The 19345-nt window shown below is 35.5% G+C and overlaps 1 protein-coding gene across 1 annotated transcript in view; it reads right to left on the bottom strand.

Moving 5' to 3' along the window:
- OTOGL (otogelin like) overlaps nucleotides 1-19345 on the bottom strand; it is a 145092-nt gene that overhangs the window by 54866 nt on the left and 70881 nt on the right. Inside the window, 6 exon segments of the mRNA XM_039235570.1 lie at nucleotides 540-566; nucleotides 1229-1385; nucleotides 2720-2836; nucleotides 5935-6054; nucleotides 8276-8425; nucleotides 13469-13603. Coding sequence (XP_039091501.1) covers nucleotides 540-566; nucleotides 1229-1385; nucleotides 2720-2836; nucleotides 5935-6054; nucleotides 8276-8425; nucleotides 13469-13603 — 706 coding nt within the window.

Here is a 19345-nt window from a genome sequence, read left to right as displayed (position 1 = left end):
AGAGAGAGAGAGAGCATGCAGGCAGGGGAGGGGCAGAGAGAGAAGGAGATACAGAATCCAAAGCAGGTTCCAGACTCTGAGCTGTTAGCACAGAGCCCAACGTTGGGCTCAAAAACACAAACTGCGAGATCATGACCTGAGCTGACCTTGGATGCTTAACTGACTGAGACACCCAGGAGCCCCGGTTCCCTGTCTCTTTTTATTTCTATGACATAATGTCTGAATAATTTTTATATTTATACTTAATGGTAAAATAATGGTATATGCCTAAAAAATTGGCTAATTTCACTAATTAATTCATTCATGTCATACAAAAACCACTTATTGAAGGCCTCCTAAATGCTGAAAATTTAGTTACACACCATTTTTATTTCACAGGAAATAAATTTTAATGCAAAAACTTAGAAATTTAGATAAATTTTAGAAACTAAAGGCTTTCATTGAACTATTATTCTCAGCCATGTTGTTCAAAAACTTTTAATCTAAAAAGACATTCCATAAAATACTAAACTAATAGTCTTTATTTAAATGTCACATACCTTCATTGTAATATTCACAGTCAAGTGCTGAAAAAAAAGAATAAATATTAAACTATATTAGAATCTGACCACTTATCTGAATGTATGCAAAATATGGCTATATGTTTATCAACGACCAATTGAAAAAAAACAGAAGGATGTCATTATTTGGCAACTTCCTCTAAGCAAAGAGGATTCCTTAAGAGTGATGTGTTGTAATTAAATTCCATACAATTATTTAATAGGTAGGCAAATATATCTGCCTATTTAGAAATGTTAACCGAAAGTGTTAAAATCTTAAGCATTCTTTAGATGACTTAACCATCTACACAAGTAAATGAAAACTTTAAACGCATGAATCTGAAAGTAAATTGAAATGCCTTTTTAAAAAATAAATGTCTTATAATCAGAAAATGAAATTTCACAGCCATAAGGGGAATGAAGTCATAATGATTTGAGGATGGTGTATAACTTATCGTTCAAATGTTAAAGTGACAGCAGTCAGACACAGAATGGAAAATTTGACCTCAACTTTTATTTTTATAAATCTTTTCTGCTACCATTTATCTGCACTGTCAAAGAAATATAAAATTTAGTTATCTTAAAGAAATTCTATTTCTATGCACTCCATGGTGTTTGTTTTATGATAAGGCAATTAATCTCCTTATAGGGTTCTCGCCTGACGCTGATGTTCTAAGTAGGGTACTCACAACAGATAGTGGACGACCTCCAGTGAATAGATACCCCTTCCTGACAACACTTGTATGCATACGCTGCCACACTTGTGCATAAGCATTCACAGTCCCCACCGAGATTACAGTGACATGTGTCTTCATGGCAATTTTTGGCAAAAGAAGTAACATCAATCTGAAAATGAAATGAGAAGTGAGTCAATTTCAATGAGTACTGACTATCACTGATTAAAATTCAACCTTCCAAAAGAAAACTAACTGGTAGTTTCAAAATTTGGTATTATCAGCTTACTTACTGCTGCCACCTAAAGTTCTCAATATCTCAAAACTTTTACAGGCCAAAGGAGAAAAGAATTTATTAGGGTAAACGTAGGATCAAAGAACTAGCAAAACAGGTAACAGGATTAACAAAAAATGGAATTGCAGCAGCTGCAATATAATAACATTTTGATATTTTGTAGAAGCTCATTGTTTCATTATTGGAATTTTCTCATGGCATTACAAGAATGTTCTGTTACCAATTGTACTTTTATTGATTTTTATGAATACCTTAAACTATTTTTTAACTTTATTGGGGCCTAAAATATTATGTTGGGAAGGCATTTAGAAATTTAAATTTCTGAGGTGCCTGAGTGGCTCAGTCGGTTAAGCATCTGACTCTTGATCTCAGCTCAGGTCATGGTCTAACAGTTTGTGAGATGGAGACGCGCATTGGGCTGTGCACTGATGGCATGGAGCCCACTTGGGATTCTGTCTCTTCTCTCTGCCCCTTCCCTCCTTGTGTGTGCACACTCACTCTCCCTCAAAGTAAATAAATATACTTAAAAATAAATTTAAATTTCTGAATAAATTACTCCCCATCTAGGTATGCTTTTAAGAACATTTTTTTAAATTTATTAATGGTTTTTATTTTTCTGAGAGAGCAAGAGACAGCGTGAGCAGGGGAGGGTCAGAAAGAGAGGGAGATACAGAATCTGAAACAGGCTCCAGGCTCTGAGCTGGCTGTCAGCACAGAGCCTGACACGGGGCTTGAACCCAGGAACTATGAGATCATGACCTGAGCAGAAGTCAGACGCTTAACCAACTGAGCCACCCAGGTGGCCCTTAAGACCATTTTAAATCCACTACCTCTAAACTATACATTGCTTTGAGGAGAAGAATGCCCGTGAAGTGAAGCAAGTGCTGAAGAAAAACAAATATTTATGGCTTTGGTATATCATTTCTGGTTTTGAGGATATATGTAAACTCTTCTGTAAACTAGAACAGAATACTACAAATATTATATACAAGTGTATGCCATTACACAAGATGGAGTGAGAAGGAAAGTAAATCAACTGAATCCATCACTTCTACAGAAAAACAAACTACCAAATCTGTCCTTTTAACAGTGGTTAGGCAGCACACCTGAAAAGCCAACAGTTAGCTCAACTGCTTGTCCCGTTCATCTCAGATATCACAGATATAGCAGTACCCATTTAAATATGAAAGTTTACTAAAGTATTCAGTTACCACATTGCGACAAGGAGCAAACACATCGCTGTACAAAATGGAGCATTCTTTCTTGGCATAAGGAAATTTGTTTTGATGTGCCTCACAGGGTTTAAATAATTCACTTGGGGTTTCACACTGTTGAAGAAAAATAAGGAAGAGTAAGTTTTCAAAGGGGTGACTTCTGAAGCTGAAACCAGAGGTAAACTATTCTGACTCCATCTACTACAATCACATCTAAGATGTTCTAATTCTTTTAGATAGATTTTACCTAAAGTGTCTGTACTCAGCCAACTCAATGTTAATACTATATATTAGTTTGAAAACAACTAAGCACACTGCTAAAATGATGGCCATGTTAGAGAGAAAGTAAAAAAATTTTAAGTTTGTCTCAAATGCAGTCATTAAAAAATTACGTGGGTGAATAATTTTTTTTCCAGTTTCAGCTCTTTCATTTCTGCCACAGCCATTCTCTGAGGAGTTGTACATACACAAGTGTCTACAGGCTCACCTCGCACATTCTCAGCAATGTGGTCTTTGCCTCTTCTAATCTGCCTCCCTGAAACCACCCTGGAAATGTCATCAATGATCTCTTCCTGAGAGTTGCCTTACTATAAAGACAATGTTTCAGTGTTCATCTCACTTGACCTTTTGCTACCTCTGACTCTGTTTATTACTTCATCCTTCTTAAATGTCTGTCTTCAGGGCAACTGGGTGGCTCAGTCAGTTAAGCTCCGACTTCAGCTCAGGTCATGATCTCACGGTTCGTGGCTTCGAGCCCCACATCGGGCTCTGTGCTGACAGCTAGCTCAGAGCCTGGAGCCTGCTTTGGATTCTTTGTCTCCCTCTCTCTCTGACCCTCCCCTGCTCACACTGTCTCTCTCTAAAGCTGTCTTCATTTGTTCTCTGTGACAACATTTTCTTCTGGGTTTCCTCTTAATTCATTGGCTGCTACGCTCCCATTCTTCTGCTCCTTCCTTCTATACAAGCTTGATCCTCAAACCTCTATTTTTCCCATTCTATACACTTCTCATGGCTTCAACAACCTGTATACACTAGTAACTGCCAAATTCGTATTTCCACCCAAATCTCTTTCTTGAATCTCAAAACTGGACATCTCCACGTAAATTTCTCTGCCGTTTCTCTTTCAGTGCATCCTAACCTGTACTTCTGTCTACACCGCTGTCCTGTCCCCACTGTTCTCCCCCATCTACTCTCCTCTTTGCCCTGTCCCAGTGAAGAGTGCCAACATCTACCCAATAAGCCAGCAGCATAGGAGACGCCCTTGAATTCTCCAGATTCATCACTCCTAAATACAATCTTTCAGCAGATGCTAACGATTTTAATCTTTAATGCCTCACAAGTTTGTATAGTTTCCTAAATCTTCTCTGACTTAAAATAACTAGCCAGAATATAAGAACCTCCCCACTAGTTTAGGGTAGATCCTAGCACTATCTTGAAGCCCTATACTTTGCATTCTAGCCATTCCCTTACTTCAAACCTCCCAGAACCACCATATACAATCTCTTAAAATTTCCATTAGGCACAAGTCTTCCTGACACCTTCTAATGGGCTGTTCTCTCCTTTGGCGCTATGCTGTTACCCATCATCTTCACTTTCCTAGCTCCTATAAGGCTTGTAGGATTCAGCCCAAAGGCACCTTCTTCAGGAACTTTCCTTTGACCAAAATGAAGACCAAGACATTCACCTCTATCAAAACACCTATCCGATATGTTCATTGTTAATGTTTCTACCTCAGCTCTCAACCTAGACTAGAAATTCCTAATATTATGGGTTCATAGAATCTGGAAAATATTAAGTGCTAAATAGAACTTACAAAACAAAAAAACTTTTCTTAATTTTTATTTTTGGATTAGGTATGGATAAGAATATGCATTATAGTGAGTCTAAAATTCTTTGATTGCTTCAAATATTTAAGTATTATTATAAGTTGGTTATTCCTTAATTCATTTTGAAAGGACAAATGCATAATTTCTTCAAAAACTTCTAAATGCCACAAGATATATGAGAGCCATAATAAAAAGGATTTTATATCTCTCCATTGACTAGGAAGTTCATATATTAAATAAAATGTTTATACTTTTCAGCTTAGACCACAATGAAATATGCTGCTTAAATTTTATTTAATTAGATGAATGTTTTATCCCAGGCTCTTCTTATGTTTTTAAAGAAATTTAGATATATTAGGTAAATTGGGTAAAGCAGTAAAGCAATTAATCAAATAGTAACCAATCAGAAAACTGTAGCTGTGGATACTGCTTTGAGTTAGAAAGAAAAATAGGCTAAAAAGAAAATGTCAAAGAAAAGAGTAACACCAGTTTTCAGTTTGACTCTGTTTTCTGAGTTAATGCAGCATTTCTCAAAGTGTGACATATAGGACACTATTTTTTTGAAAACTAATACATAAAGACATAGGTTCTTTGTCAATAAGTTGGGAAACCCTTCAAATTCATCCCTACCTTGGAAGCTTAGAATGCCTCAGGAAATCCTTCAAAAGAGAAATACATCTAATTTAATGTATTCAAATGGCTCCCAAAGGTAGTCGACCACAAATCCACTCCCTACCCATTCCCACCCCACACACAGCCATGTCAGGAGAACAAATGGTAAGAAATTCTGTTTTTCATTCATCCAGTACTTTGAATTGGAAAAATTTACATTATTAGAAATATAAATACCTTAATAAAGTATTTGCTTTATGGAAGGAAAAGTATGAGATTAAAAAATGTGAATTTGGGGCACTTGGGTGGCTCAGTCAATTAAGCATCCAACTCTGGCCCAGGTCATAATCCTGCAGTCTGTGAGATTGAGCCCCACATCGGGCTCTGTGCTGACAGCTCAGAGCCTGAGGCCTGCTACAGATTTTGTGTCTTCCTCTCTGTCTGCCTCTCTCTCTCTCCCTCTCTCTCTCTGTCAAAAATAAATAAACATTAAAAGATATGAACTTGAACATCACCTCTGCTTCTTTCTGGACATATAATATTAGTCAAGTCATTTAATGTTCCTCAGCTTCAATTTCTGAATCATCTCTAATATAGAGGCAATGCCCTTTACGTTATAAGATTGTCACAAGAATTACATGAGAAAGTAAATGTGAAAGTAATTTGTCTGCTATGACATAAAATAGTATTATCTAAATAAATATTCCTATAAGAATAAAATAATAAAAATACCAAAATATTTTTTAAGTTCTATAAAACATATATTCTACTTACCTGTCCTAATGCCCAACTGTCTCCAAATACTTGAGCATTTCTCACTTCTAAATTATTGGATGTGGTCATATCATTTGAAGTACATTTGTCAAAGTTTCCACATAATCCTGACAGTTTGTTCTAAAGTGAAAGAAAATTATCATTACATATTAAATATTCTATATCCACGTCAACATTTAAGGACTGTTATTAAAAATTTTTAAAGATTTAAAATTGACATTTTAAGGATTTCCACACATATAAATATGTTTCAAGATGGTGTAATTTCATATCTACTTAGTATTTATTTTAAAATTCTTATCATGTTTTACCATCCCCCAAATTTTATCCATCCACAATTACCATTGTCTTAGCATTGATACAACTAATAATGTAAGTAACTTGGAGAAGTATAATACAGACAGTACAGTATATCTGTATATGCATATATATTTTGTATATGTTCATATACATATAAATTTTAATATGAAAGCCCCACCTGATATGCTTAAGACTTTATACCACTGTAAGTGTTGAAACAATAAAAATAATATACTGTTCATTAGGTCATACTTTGAAAAGCCAAAATTTTCAAAACATAACTTCTAAAGAAAAAAATTAACTTTCATATTCATGTATCATGTCACCATGAGACACAACAAATAAAACCACGTTTTCTTCATATTTATAAAAAAGTTATTAGAGGTTATAAAATGGTTACTGAAAGTACCATATGAATAATTCATATCAATATTACCCACTGCATTTTCTCAAATAATGTGAAATACTTTGCTTACAAGAGGAAGATAAACCAAAAGTAGAGAGAAGAATGATCTTCCTAAAACAATGGAAATCCTCCTTAAAACACTGAAATTAAGGAAACCAAATGCCCTCTTAATGTATTGGAGAATGGAATGCAGCCCTTAGTAGATGGTGAAGTAGGCTGCCTATGTCTCCAGAAAGCTGACAATAAACCTGGGATTGCACCTGTCATGACCATTGCTTCCCATGGTGCTTCAGCTCTCAGAAGCCACAATAACTATCCAAAGACACTGGCCACTTTCACCACTGACCACCCAACAATTTAAGGCAGAAGTAAAGAGGAGATGTAGAAGAATAATTGGTTAAGTCACTTCCAAAAAGTAAGGAAGAGAGGATACATAATAAAAGTGGCAGAGGAATATGGTTGAAGAAAGTATGACAATGACTAAATTATTTCATTTCCATCAAAGAAATGCAAAAGCCAACAAACACCTAGTAAGAGATTTATGAACTTTATCTCACTTGAGGTTGAAAGAAAATGACTTGACAATATACAATCATATCTTCAATGTACAATATATTAAAATCTTTAAAAATATGTATCGTTTTCATCGTTTTATAAGAATACATGGTTACTACCCCATTTTTTCCCTAACTTGCCACAGATTATATCTATGAGTCTCAATTTCAATTTCATACAAACTGGTTCTCTAAAAATGTATCAGTGTTTCAAAAACAACTTTAATAAATGAGTTTAAAATATTTAATATTATTTAAAATATTTAAAATTGTAAACATATTTAATAATATTTATAAAACATTTAACAGAAAACAATATTTAAAACAATTTAAAATATAAATTGCCAAAAATTCTAAACAGCCCAGATTGGATCTTCAACCATGAATGAAAAAAGTAAGCTAGTACATCCTTGCAATGAAATACTACTCAACAGTATAAAGGAACAAACTATTAATTCCTTTAACAGTATAGATGTATTTTAAACATGTTTTGCCAAGTCAAAGAAGCCAGACACAACAGGCTGCATAAAGACAAAACTGTAGACATGAAAAATAGATTAGTAGGACTTGGCAATAATGGGGCAAATAATGGAAGAAATTTGGGAGTTGACAGGTCTGTTCTATACAGAACTCTGGTGATAGATACACAACTCCATGCATTTGTTAAAATCCATAGAACTCTAAACCATAGTATTTTTTCAAATAAATGTTCTGTATGTAAACTTAAAAAAACCCAGAATGTGGAGAAAATATGGAATCCAGAATGTAATAAAATGAATCGAACTATATTACAAATATATCATATAACCACTCTGAAAGAGATGAGAAGAAAGAAGCTGACCTAAGTAACTTTGGAAAATTGTTACTCTAAGGTTAAAGTTAAAAAGAACTGCACACAACACTGTACTCCAATTGGTAACGTTTTTCTTCACTGGGTTACGAGTTAGTAATTCTGAAAATATAACTTACTTCCTAAAGAAAATATCAACTATTTTATTTTCTTAAAACATTGAAAGGTATATGTAATTTCATTTCTTACATCTCATTTTGTAAGACTGACCTACCAAATAGGTTGACCTACCTTCCACTGGGGTCCAACTTTGATATGAATGGTTGTCTTTTTATCCCAAAGAATAGTGATATCATTCTCTGGAAAGTATACTACTATGTAGTACCCTGCCTTCCAAAGCTGGTATGTAGGGTTATCTTCCAGAAAAAAACCTGATCGTTTCTTTAAAAAAGGGAAAGGAAAAAAATGAATTCCTTGTTCTATAACCAAAATATAAACATTATTTAATATCCATCAATAAGTGTCTAGTTACTAGTATTTTTGCTTGGCCCTTTCTTTTCTGAATTCTGTAGTAAAAAATAAAACAAATGCATAAAACAGGAAATACATAATTTGGTAATGAGACACAAAATGATAGATCGGCTTAATATGGATAAACGAGCAAAGGGGAGAAGGTATTTCTGTGATAGAAGAGAGTATAAACAAAGGCACAGATATAGAGTACATTAAGGGGATATATCTTCTGACTCAGAAATTCCATGCTAACAATGAATAAATATGATTGAGTACTAAAAATGTATGAGGTTGACTGCATAATTCAAAAAAAAAAAAAAACACAAAGTGTGTGTGTATACTCATTCTCTCTATATATAAGTATATATGTACAGATAGATTTATATATAAATAGATATATCTATAGATAGAGGTATATATCAATAGATAGATCCATCTATATCTATCTATCCATTTCTATTTATATCTGTATCTATATAGAGAGAGAAGGGGGCGTGAATTTCTATTAAGGGGACTTGGAAAGCCTCCTTCAAGGAAAGGGATATGAATGGATATCCAAGAAGTCATACATATCTCTATCCAAGAAGTCAATCACTTGAATAGAAACTTGGGGCAAGAAAGTTCAAGATTTGTTCAGGACTAAGGAGAGCACCAAAAGGCTAGAGCATGTTTTCCATAACAAGCATAGTCTGAAACCCTTTTGCAGCCAGTTATCTGTACAGTCAAGGGTTGTTATTCTTCATGCAAAATGCATTCAATAAGTTTCTGAAATAGGAAAGTGATAGACCATGTTTCTATTAAAAGAAAATAATTTGTGCACTATAAATAATAACATCAGAGAGAAACTAGAGATGGAACCCACTGGGAAAATTTAGACTATCTTTAGCTTAAAGTGTAAATATGCAACGTTCCTTAGGAGCAAGGGCTATACCCTATAAAAGATTACATTAAATCCGACATTCCAATTAACTCATATAATAATTTTAATAATACATGGTTAAATCAAAGTAAGTAAAGCAAATTTATCCAGAAGCCAAATAAAAATTATGAAGGGGATATGGAATCCTTGGATTATTTTTCTCCCCCAAATGATAACAAATGCATAGTTTGGAAATACTGTACTATAGAGGACATTTTGGAAACATTCCTTAGGGAAAATTAATTAAACTTTGTCATGTCTATAAAGAGTTTTCAGTCTTCTAGACCAAGGCCAAACTTACAAGTACTCAGTATATTATATACAACAGTATATATTGTTACTCATGTATATGGTTAATGGACTCTACCTAACCTCACTTCCTTCTACTTCCAGGTGCCAAGTTAGAGTTCTGGGGCAGGGGGCCCTGGGTGCCTGTGAGGGTCTGCACTCAACCTGGGAGTACCCTTGTCTCTGAGTGACCAAGGCCTTAAAAATAAAGGAAAAAACACTATGACAGTTCAAGAGAGACAGCAAAACAAAGGGAGGCGAGAAAATTCCTGCTTTGAACAAGAGGCATCACATTTTCATTTCTCAGGAGGCCCATAATATGTGTAGCTGTCCTGCCCCTGTCACTCTCTGCCATTGAACTTATGTTTGTCATTGTGATCACACTTTTCAGTACCCTTCTATTATATGATTTGTCCTTGGGCTTTATGATCTGTCTTCTCCCCCACCTGAATGTTAGCTCCTTGGAAGATGTACTTTGTCAAGCTCATGGCAATATCTTAGCTTCTGGATCAATGTGTGGTTTATATATTTTTAAAACCTTCTTGCACCAACCTGTTCACAGGTCCTATCTTCCAGCCTGGTAGAAGCGATGAAAGCAAGTAAGTGCAATATTTGTGGCTAATAGTTCTTTCCAATCCATGAAATACTTTTTTGTGTGTTTTCCTATTAAAGTTCCTTCGAAATGGTTGACAAATTTTTAGAACATAAAAATAATTTTTGGATAAGGCAGCTTATTAGACCTCCTTGATGTTGGTTTTGCATCGGTTTTCCTGGTGTAAAAGGTAACTTTTCTATTTGCCTGTAGAGCTAAAAAATTTTTTTACTAAACAGGGTTCTTTAGCACAAGAAAAACAGTTTTCTTTGTTTCAAGGGAGATACTGTACTCCTTTCTGTTCAGATAAGGAAGCAAAGATGTTTCTTGTTAGAAGGATGAGGGTGTTAGGAAATACCCAAAATAGAGACTTCCACTTTAGATGAGAATGAGATCATTTTCAACAAATTCTAGTAATGTTATAAAGATAAGCTATAAACGTGGAGAATTAAAACACTTAAAGGGCAGCTTCAATAAATTCATAAAACAGTTATATCTTACATATTTGACAAAGCAAAATTGGGTGTTTATTGAAACAACAGCAGTTTTTTCCTCCCCCTAGATGAGCAATCCATCTGGCATAAAATAATGGTACTAATTTTTACTTCTGATGTTCAAGAAAAAAATGTTAGTAGGGGAACCATTTTTATGACTTTCTTTATCTCACTTCATACTTCACACCTGATATGGAGGTTTGTTGACACCTCATACAGGTGAGCAGTGGAAGTTGAAAGTTATACTGAACTGTAATTCAAAAATGTGTCACACTGTCCCTACAAGAACATTTACTATTTTCTCTTCAGTTTTTTCTTTTAAAACAAACATATTTTTGTTCTTAGAAACTTTACCTATAAATGAATATCCAGGTGATAGCTATACCAAACTGCAGTAATTACATCCAAAAGATAACAACATATGTAGAGACTGTTTTGCCAAAAGCTTGATTAGTTCTGCCTGATTAGTTTAAACATTTCTGACTGAAATATAAGCTATGATCTAAGGCACTCATCCTCAAACTTTAGTGTGAAGAAGAATTGGGGGTACCATTAAAAATATTGATTTTCATTCTCAACCTCAGCCATTACTAAGGTGGGGTCCAGGAACCAGCTTTTATAATAGATATTCCAGGTGATTTTAATGCATATCTACAGACCAAACTTTGAGAAACTCTGCTTTTAAAATCTCAAAGAGAGGCCACTTTTTAAAAGCCATATCTTAGGAGTGCCTGGGTGGCTCAGTCAGTTAAGCATCTGACTCTTGGTTTCAGCTCAGGTCATGATTTCATGGTTCTTGAGTTTAAGCCCCTCATTGGGCTGTGCTGACAGCGCAGAGCCTGCTTGGGATTCTCTCTCTCTCCCTCTCTCTCCCTCTCTCTCCCTCTCTCTGTCTCTCTCCCTCCCTCCCTCCCTCCCTCCTCCTCATCCTCATTCTCCTCCTCCTCCTCTGCTCTCACTCTTTGTCCCTATCAAAGTAAATAAACTTAAAAAAAAAAAAGTCATATGTCAAATCATGTCCTTTCTCAATGCCAAAATTTCTTACTTATAAAATAAGTTCAAATACCTTACACCATTCAAGAGTCTCTGTGGTCTGGAACCAGCCTCCTGTCTACTGCCCTTGATCCCATGTCCCCTGCTTTAAAGTGAGCCTGGAGACTCCTCCCTGAATCTCTTTGCCACACTGTCCCTCCATATCCCTGTATACTTCAACCAAACTAAACCACTCACAGTTCTCCAACAAACCATTGCATCTTTCATCTCTGTTCCTTCCAACATGACAATTCTTCTGTATTGGCTACCTTTCTATTCTCCCTCTTCACCTGCCTAATATCTACTCATTCTTTAAGACTCAGTTCAAATCATTTAATCCAGAGCATATCTTCTGAGCCCTCAAAAATAAGGAGGGTGAAAGAGAAGAGGAAAGCCATTTATTGAAATCCATTATATCATTTAATCGTTATATGAACATAAGAAGTAGATTCTCTAATCATCCCAAATTTACAATTGCAAAAGCTGCAGCTTGAAGAAATTATGTAAACTTGGCACAGTTAAGTAAACTTGGCACAATTAAGTAAAAGTGACACAGCTAGCAAGGGAAAAAACAGGGATTCTAAGTCAGTACTGACTGACTCCAAAGTCCACACTCTTAACAACTACCCTAAACATCCAAGGCTGACTTCTTCTCAGGGATTCCCATACTGGCCTGTATACACTCTTGCACCTTACACTGCACATTCTCGTTTACTTGAATGTCTCCCTTGCTTGAGTATAATTCTTTAAAGGCAAGCCCTTTTTACTGTTCTAGTTCCAATAATTAATACAGACTTGGGTATATAGTTGATATTATGAATAAGTGAATGAATGAATGAAATGTATTCATTCTTTCAAATTGGGCAGGTTCCAAGAATACAGGAATAAATAAGGGAAACAGTGGCCCCACTTCTCATGGAACTCATAGACAAATGGAAAAGACAGACAACCACACAAAGAATTTCACTAAAGTGTGATATGTGTCCCAACAAAGTGTTTGAAGGTATAAAAAAGAACTCCCTGAGGAAGTTAGGATGAGACCTACCACAGGAGAATAAGTTAAAGAAAAGGTAGGAGCAATGATATTCATGAAGAACCAGAGGTGAGAGAAAGAATAGATCATTTAAAGAACTAATAAGAGCTCCAACTTCTGGAATATGAGCTCTAAGCAGAGAGCGAGGAGACGTGAGGCAGGAGAGGTGACTGACCATGGTCAGATTGGTGAGATCGTATAAGGGGATTGGGAAGTCATTTGAAAGTTTTGAGGCACTAGAGTGACAGATTAGATTCCCATTTTAGAAAGAAGCCACTTCTGGCTGCAGTGTGTCAGGATAAGAGAGAAACTAAGACAGGAACCCCAGAGCCTATTGTGGAGGATGTTGAAGTATTCAGAAAATTGGTGAAGGTTGCTGGGGCCAGAATGGTCACCATGAAGATGAAGAAAAAAGGAAAGAATTGGAATATGGAGAAGCAGGGTGTAAACAAAAAAGACAAATATGATTTCCTGAACCCACATAAAACAACAAAGAAAAGAAAATTGAAATCGAGTAAATCACTTCAGAGAAAAGTACCCTGAATTGTTTCTGTTTTGTTTTCAGTATTCTCAGGACAAGTGAAAATGTTCCTAAAGGAAATAATTTACTAACCTGTTTGTAAGGAGAGTCATTCAGGTAAATTTCAGTGTCCCCAACTGAAATCAAAACACTTTTAGAACAAACAATATCGTTGTCAAAGCATTTCTTGTTCTGGGCAATGACAGATATATCTGAATCATCTGCACTCTGAAATGTTAAAAATAGTTCATTAATATAAGTATATACTATATACAATTTTGGTTATTTTTATTAAAAACATCTTAAAGAAGACCAAGATTAACAATGGATTGTATTGATACCAAAATACAGCTTACTTAAAAAGCATTTTGATTTAACAATGTAAAAAAGTTTATAAAAAAATAAACCAAGATAGTTCAATCTTTAAATATTTATCTCTAATATCTCTGTTAAAATTTTGTTCTAACAAAACTTTTTTTTCTATTTTATTATTATAGCTCAAATTCATCAACCAGTTTCCTTTTAATAAATACCCAAGGCATGTCAGGAGAAATCTTAAAAGAAATATTTTCATTTGAGGCAACATCTTTTGTTATATTTTAAAAAGTTTTCTGACTAAATAATTGCTTGCTTACAGGTTAAAATGGAAATAGATGTAAAACTTTGGTACTGTTAGTAAATACAATAATGTGTACCATTTGAGGGCTTCCTTTGAACATTACACATGTTATATTTAATTCTTTCTTTGATATTTAATTTTTATGGTAATTTTTAAATTATCTCCACTTTACAGATTAGAAAGTGAAGTTAAAAAGGATTAAGTGATTGTCCAAGGACACTTGGCTCAATATGAGCAGAGACAGTGTTCAAAATCCTAAGTTTTAAAATGCTACTTTTATAGAGAAAGGAATGGTCTAGCAATTACTGGGCAGAAAAGTCAACTGTAAGGGAGTCTTTCATTTAGGAAAATGGTACTTAACCTATATATTCTGAACTTCCTCACCTCCTATCTCACCTTCTCCTTCCTTCAGCCACTTCCAACTGTATCCACTAAGAACACATTCTCTAGAATCAAGGTTTCTTGTTTGATATCAGCTTCCTGGATGGGCTTCTATAGCTCTACAGACCCTAGAAACTCATTGTAAAATGTTGTTTTTTGATTATCTATATTTTTCAAAGAAGAAAGTCCATGGTTTTCATCAGAGTTTAAAGTCCTTATCCCTCCAAAAGTTAAAAGCCACACTGCTCTAAGAGTGTTCTCACTAACTTGTAAAAGGTGGGAATTTCACCAGAAAAAAAAATGTGGCATTTCTCTTTGAATTCTGTGTCCAATTTTCAAAGGCCCACACACATTTCCTGAATTCTTTTCATTTTTAGATATATGGGTCAGTGTTTATTTTCAAAGTGAAAAAGTCTTCAAATACCCGGAAACCATATAGGTCTTATAAATTCTCTACACTTAGTGCTTCATATCACTATGAAGCAATATGAATGCTAGCTCAATATTTCTTTTGGTTTGGCCAAATTCTTTCTGTCTTATATGTAATTACTATAGCATAGTGCCAGGAGGATAGGTTTTCAATGAATGGTGTTGACAAAGTAATTAATGTGTCCCTCTGTGACCCATTTTTCCTTCCTTCCTTCATGGGGACTGAGAGCTTTTCTTCTTAAATAATCCCTTTGCAAAGCATTGTTTACATTTTGAAAAGGAGAATAATAAAGGTCATTAGAAATATCATGGCATTGTACAACTCAAAAAAATCATGCCATATTTTCTGCCTTAATGAATGATTTTCAAAGAAGAAAAAAATATGTAATTCAGGGTTTATTTTGCTCTTCCTCCTGAGAAAAGTTATTTAGATTATGGGATGTGAAAAGGCAGCTGAAAGGCTTTCTATTGCCATTACCTTTATATTATGATTAATTAAGTTCCCTCAATGTTAGATTATTCTTTATATTAAATTCAGAAATGCCACAAGATATTCTATATTGCATGGTCTGTTTTGTAATATCATATTATTGCTGACAGTTACTTGAAACAATATCAATTCCTAAGAGTCATGTTTCTATAATTTTCATTTCTAATGTATTTCAAGTTAATATTAGATTTGGAGATAATGCAACAGAGTTGCTAACCAACATAGTAAGTAATGATTATAAAGCTAGAGGGAAAAGGTCAACATCCGTGTGCCACATGGATTCCTCAAACCCTTTATTCTAATGTACTACAAACATTTATAGAAAATATTCTCCCAACTGATTCCAAAACAAAATGTCAGCACCTCTCAAAGTAGAATATTATTTTATTCCACATGTCAGTCAATCTAAGTACCTGTCTTAGCCCCTATCCCTTTAAGGGAAACAATCCAATACAAAGTTCCTGCTAATACAGCAGCCTCAATATTCTTGTTTCTCCCACAGTAGATTGGATCCAAAGCAGTATATTCACCGATGGGCCAACAGAGTTTTCTGTCTTTTGGGTTTTTTTTAATGTGAAAGAGCTTTATTGAGAAGACATTTTGAATTATAAAGAGGAAAAGTAGGCAGAGTCTGACACCTGTGAATGAGAGAGAAAAGGAAAGGAAGATTGGGTAGGAAGAGTCTCAGACAGCAGCACGGTACCAAGAAAATTCTGGGCTTACTAATGGGGAGTCCTTGAGCCAATGTCACACGTCATGGGAGTGGGCCAGCAACTCATTTACTGTAACCCCACCATGCTCTTCATTGGCTGGGAACACCCGGGGGAAGTGTGACTTCAGCAGGAACACAGTGTTGGATCCCATGGTGTAGCAGCTGGCGTTCTCAGTCAACTCTGCCTCCCATGAGAGGAGATTTGAGTGATGCATTTCCATTGCTGCTACATCATCTTTTGGAAGTCTTCAGGTTTTTTCATTAATTTGTGGCGGATATAAAGATCATAAATGTTTTCATGTGACCATATTTTACCTATATATTTGACAGCTGTCATCGAACATGCTACGATGTTAATAATATATAGTTTACACTCTGGAAAACAGTGTGCACATTCCTCAAAAAATTCAAAATAGAATTACCCTACAACCCAGCAATAACACTACTAAGAATTTATCCAAATGATACAGGAATGCTGATTCATAGGGGTACATGCACCCTATGTTTATAACAGCACTATCAACAATAGTAAAATCACAGAAAGAGCCTGACTGTCCATCAAGTGATGAATGGATAAAGAAGTGATATACATATACAATGGAATACTACTCAAAGATGAAAAAGAATGAAATCTTGCTATTTGCAATATGTGAATGGAACTGGAGGGTATTATGCTAAGTGAAATAAGCCAGTGAGAGAAAGACAGGTATTATATGTTTTTACTCATATGTGGAATTTGAGAAACTTAACAGAAGACCATAGGGGAAAGGAAGGAAAAATTTACAGAGAGGAAGACAAACCATAAGAAACTCTTAAATACAGAGAACAAACCGAGGGTTGATGGGGGTGAGGGATTGGGGGGGTGGGGAAAACAGGAGATGGGCAGTGAGGAGGGCACTTGTTGTGATGAGCACTGGGTGTTGTGTGTAAGTGATGAACCACAGGAATCTACTCCTGAAGCTAAGACTATATGTTAGCTATTGTGACAATAAATTATTAAAATAAATAAATATACAAACAAACAAAATATGGCTTAAAAATCAACACAGCATCCGTCTCACTTCCAATCTCCATATTGGTTTCTGGGCCCCTGGGTCTACCTTTTTCTTTGGCAACAGGATTAAGATCATCCAGAAATTTTGTCGGTTGTTCTTTCTCTAAATGAGAATCTTCTGGTGCATCAAAGCAACGTTCTGGTAACTTCAGCTTTTTCAGAGATCATTTGATGGGCTTTTCTCCTTGAGAACTCATTTCCCTCACAGAATGACACAGAAGGGGTGATCTTGCCACTCTCTACAGTGGTACAGTCATGATACCAACTTGGGCCAACAGAGTTTAATGCAAGCATGAAAAAAAGACTGTTTTAGCCCTCACACTTGAACCAGAGAATGTTGGGGATTCTTAAAGTTTTTTTTTAGTAAGATTTGAGGGTGAACAGACAGAAAGAGGATAGAAGGTAGAGTGAGGCTGAACAGATGACAGCAAGCCTAAAATATAAGGAAGCAGAAACAATGAAGTGATGAAAAGATAAAAGACACAGAAAGAGAGTAATACAAGCAAGCTGAGAAAGCAGAGTCGGGCAGTCACACTGACACTGTCCCAGTTGCATAAATGACAACAGAACACCCATGAATTCCTGCAGCATGTAAGGCACAACCATCCGTCAGTTGTCACCATTGTGAGGCGTACAGTCTTGTTCAGAGATTTCCTTGAGATGGTATTTCCCTTGGAGCTCTGGCCACAGATTACCAGGACCCCCTACCGTCGGCTCCCTGAAATAGCAGGCCCCTAACCAGAACGCCATGAGGAGAAAACCACTCTGAGATGCTTCATTATTGAGGAAATCTACTTGAAAGTACGGAGAAAGAAATGAGTTGTAATGTAGTACCAATTCCTCCCCCATCCATGAAACTTTCCTGCTTGCTGTTTCTCCGGTCAAAGTCAGTTACATTCCCACAAGAGAGTTTTCATTTATCCCAGCCTTCTAGCTTCTTGTTTATTAATGACTTCTCCAAACATAAAACAATTGAGGGTAAAAGTTAATGTCATAATAATTGTACCCTCAGCAGCTCCTAGCATAGAGGCATAGAGTGTAAATTAAATTATGAAAGAAAGGAAGGAAGGAAGGAAGGAAGGAAGGAAGGAAGGAAGGAAGGAGGGAAGGCTGGAAGGCTGGAAGGAAGGAAGAAGGAAGGAAGGAAGGAAGGAAGGAAGGAAGGCAGGCAGGCAGGCAGGAAGGAAGGAAGGAAGGAAGGAAGGAAGGAAGGAAGGAAGGAAAGGAAGGGAAAAGATAATAATTACTGGAAAGCTTATGCTATTAAGTGTTACGGAATATTTTAAAAGGTTTAATATATAGGGTGATTTATCTAAGTATGTAAACTATTACATGCAAAGTAAATACTGAACCTTAATATCTAAGATTAATAATGAAGATCAATCGGGGCACCTGGGTGACTCTGTCGGTTAAGCATCTGACTCTTGATCTCAGCCCAGATCATGATCTCACAGTTTGTGAGTTCAAACCCTACATTGGGCTCTGCACTGATAGAGTGAAGCCTGCTTGGGATTTGGGATTCTCTCTCTGTCTCTCTTTCTCTTTCTCTTTCTCTCTCTCTCTCTCCTCAAAATAAAGAAATAAACTTTAAAAATATATTTTAAAAAAGAAAAAATAATGAAGATCAGTCTTATGGATAAAACATCACAACCATCTTGCCTGAAATTTCCATCAAGGATGTAATATTTAAGAGTTAGCTTACATGGATAAAATAGAAAATTAATTAAGCAGTAATTTTTTGAAAAGACACAGAATTAATCAGATAAATTCTGAGATTTTCATCTTCCTACTGAAATAGATTAAAAATATGCCAGAGCCATCTAAAAAGTTTTATTCATATAATTTTAATAATTAAATAAAATTAATGTACTTTTCACTTCCATTTTAACATTGGCAACATTAATGTATCACAATCGGAGAGGAATTTTCTTTAGATTTGCATTATATAGTTTAATTTAATTTTCAATGTTTCTGATTTTCCTGGGGTGCCTGGATGGCTCGATCGGGTAAGCATCTGACTTCAACTCAGGTCATGATCTCACAGTTCATGGGTTTGAGCCCCATGTTGGGCTCTGTGCTGACAGCTAGCTCAGAGCCTGGAGCCTGTTTTGGATTCTGTGTCTACCCCTCTCTGCCCCTCCCCTGCTCACACTCTGTCTCTGTCTCTCAAAATAAATAAACATTTAAAAAAATTAAATGTTTTTAAAATGTCTGATTTTCCTAATATATAAATGTTTAGGAAACTATGCAAAACTGATTGCGGTTGAAAATATCCACCGTAATGG

Source organism: Hyaena hyaena, unplaced genomic scaffold (genome assembly GCF_003009895.1).
Source record: "Hyaena hyaena isolate Hyena2069 unplaced genomic scaffold, ASM300989v1 scaffold_99, whole genome shotgun sequence".
Lineage (NCBI taxonomy): Eukaryota > Metazoa > Chordata > Mammalia > Carnivora > Hyaenidae > Hyaena > Hyaena hyaena.
Note: the sequence above shows the minus strand (reverse complement) of the source record. Positions and strands in the feature narration are given on the sequence as shown.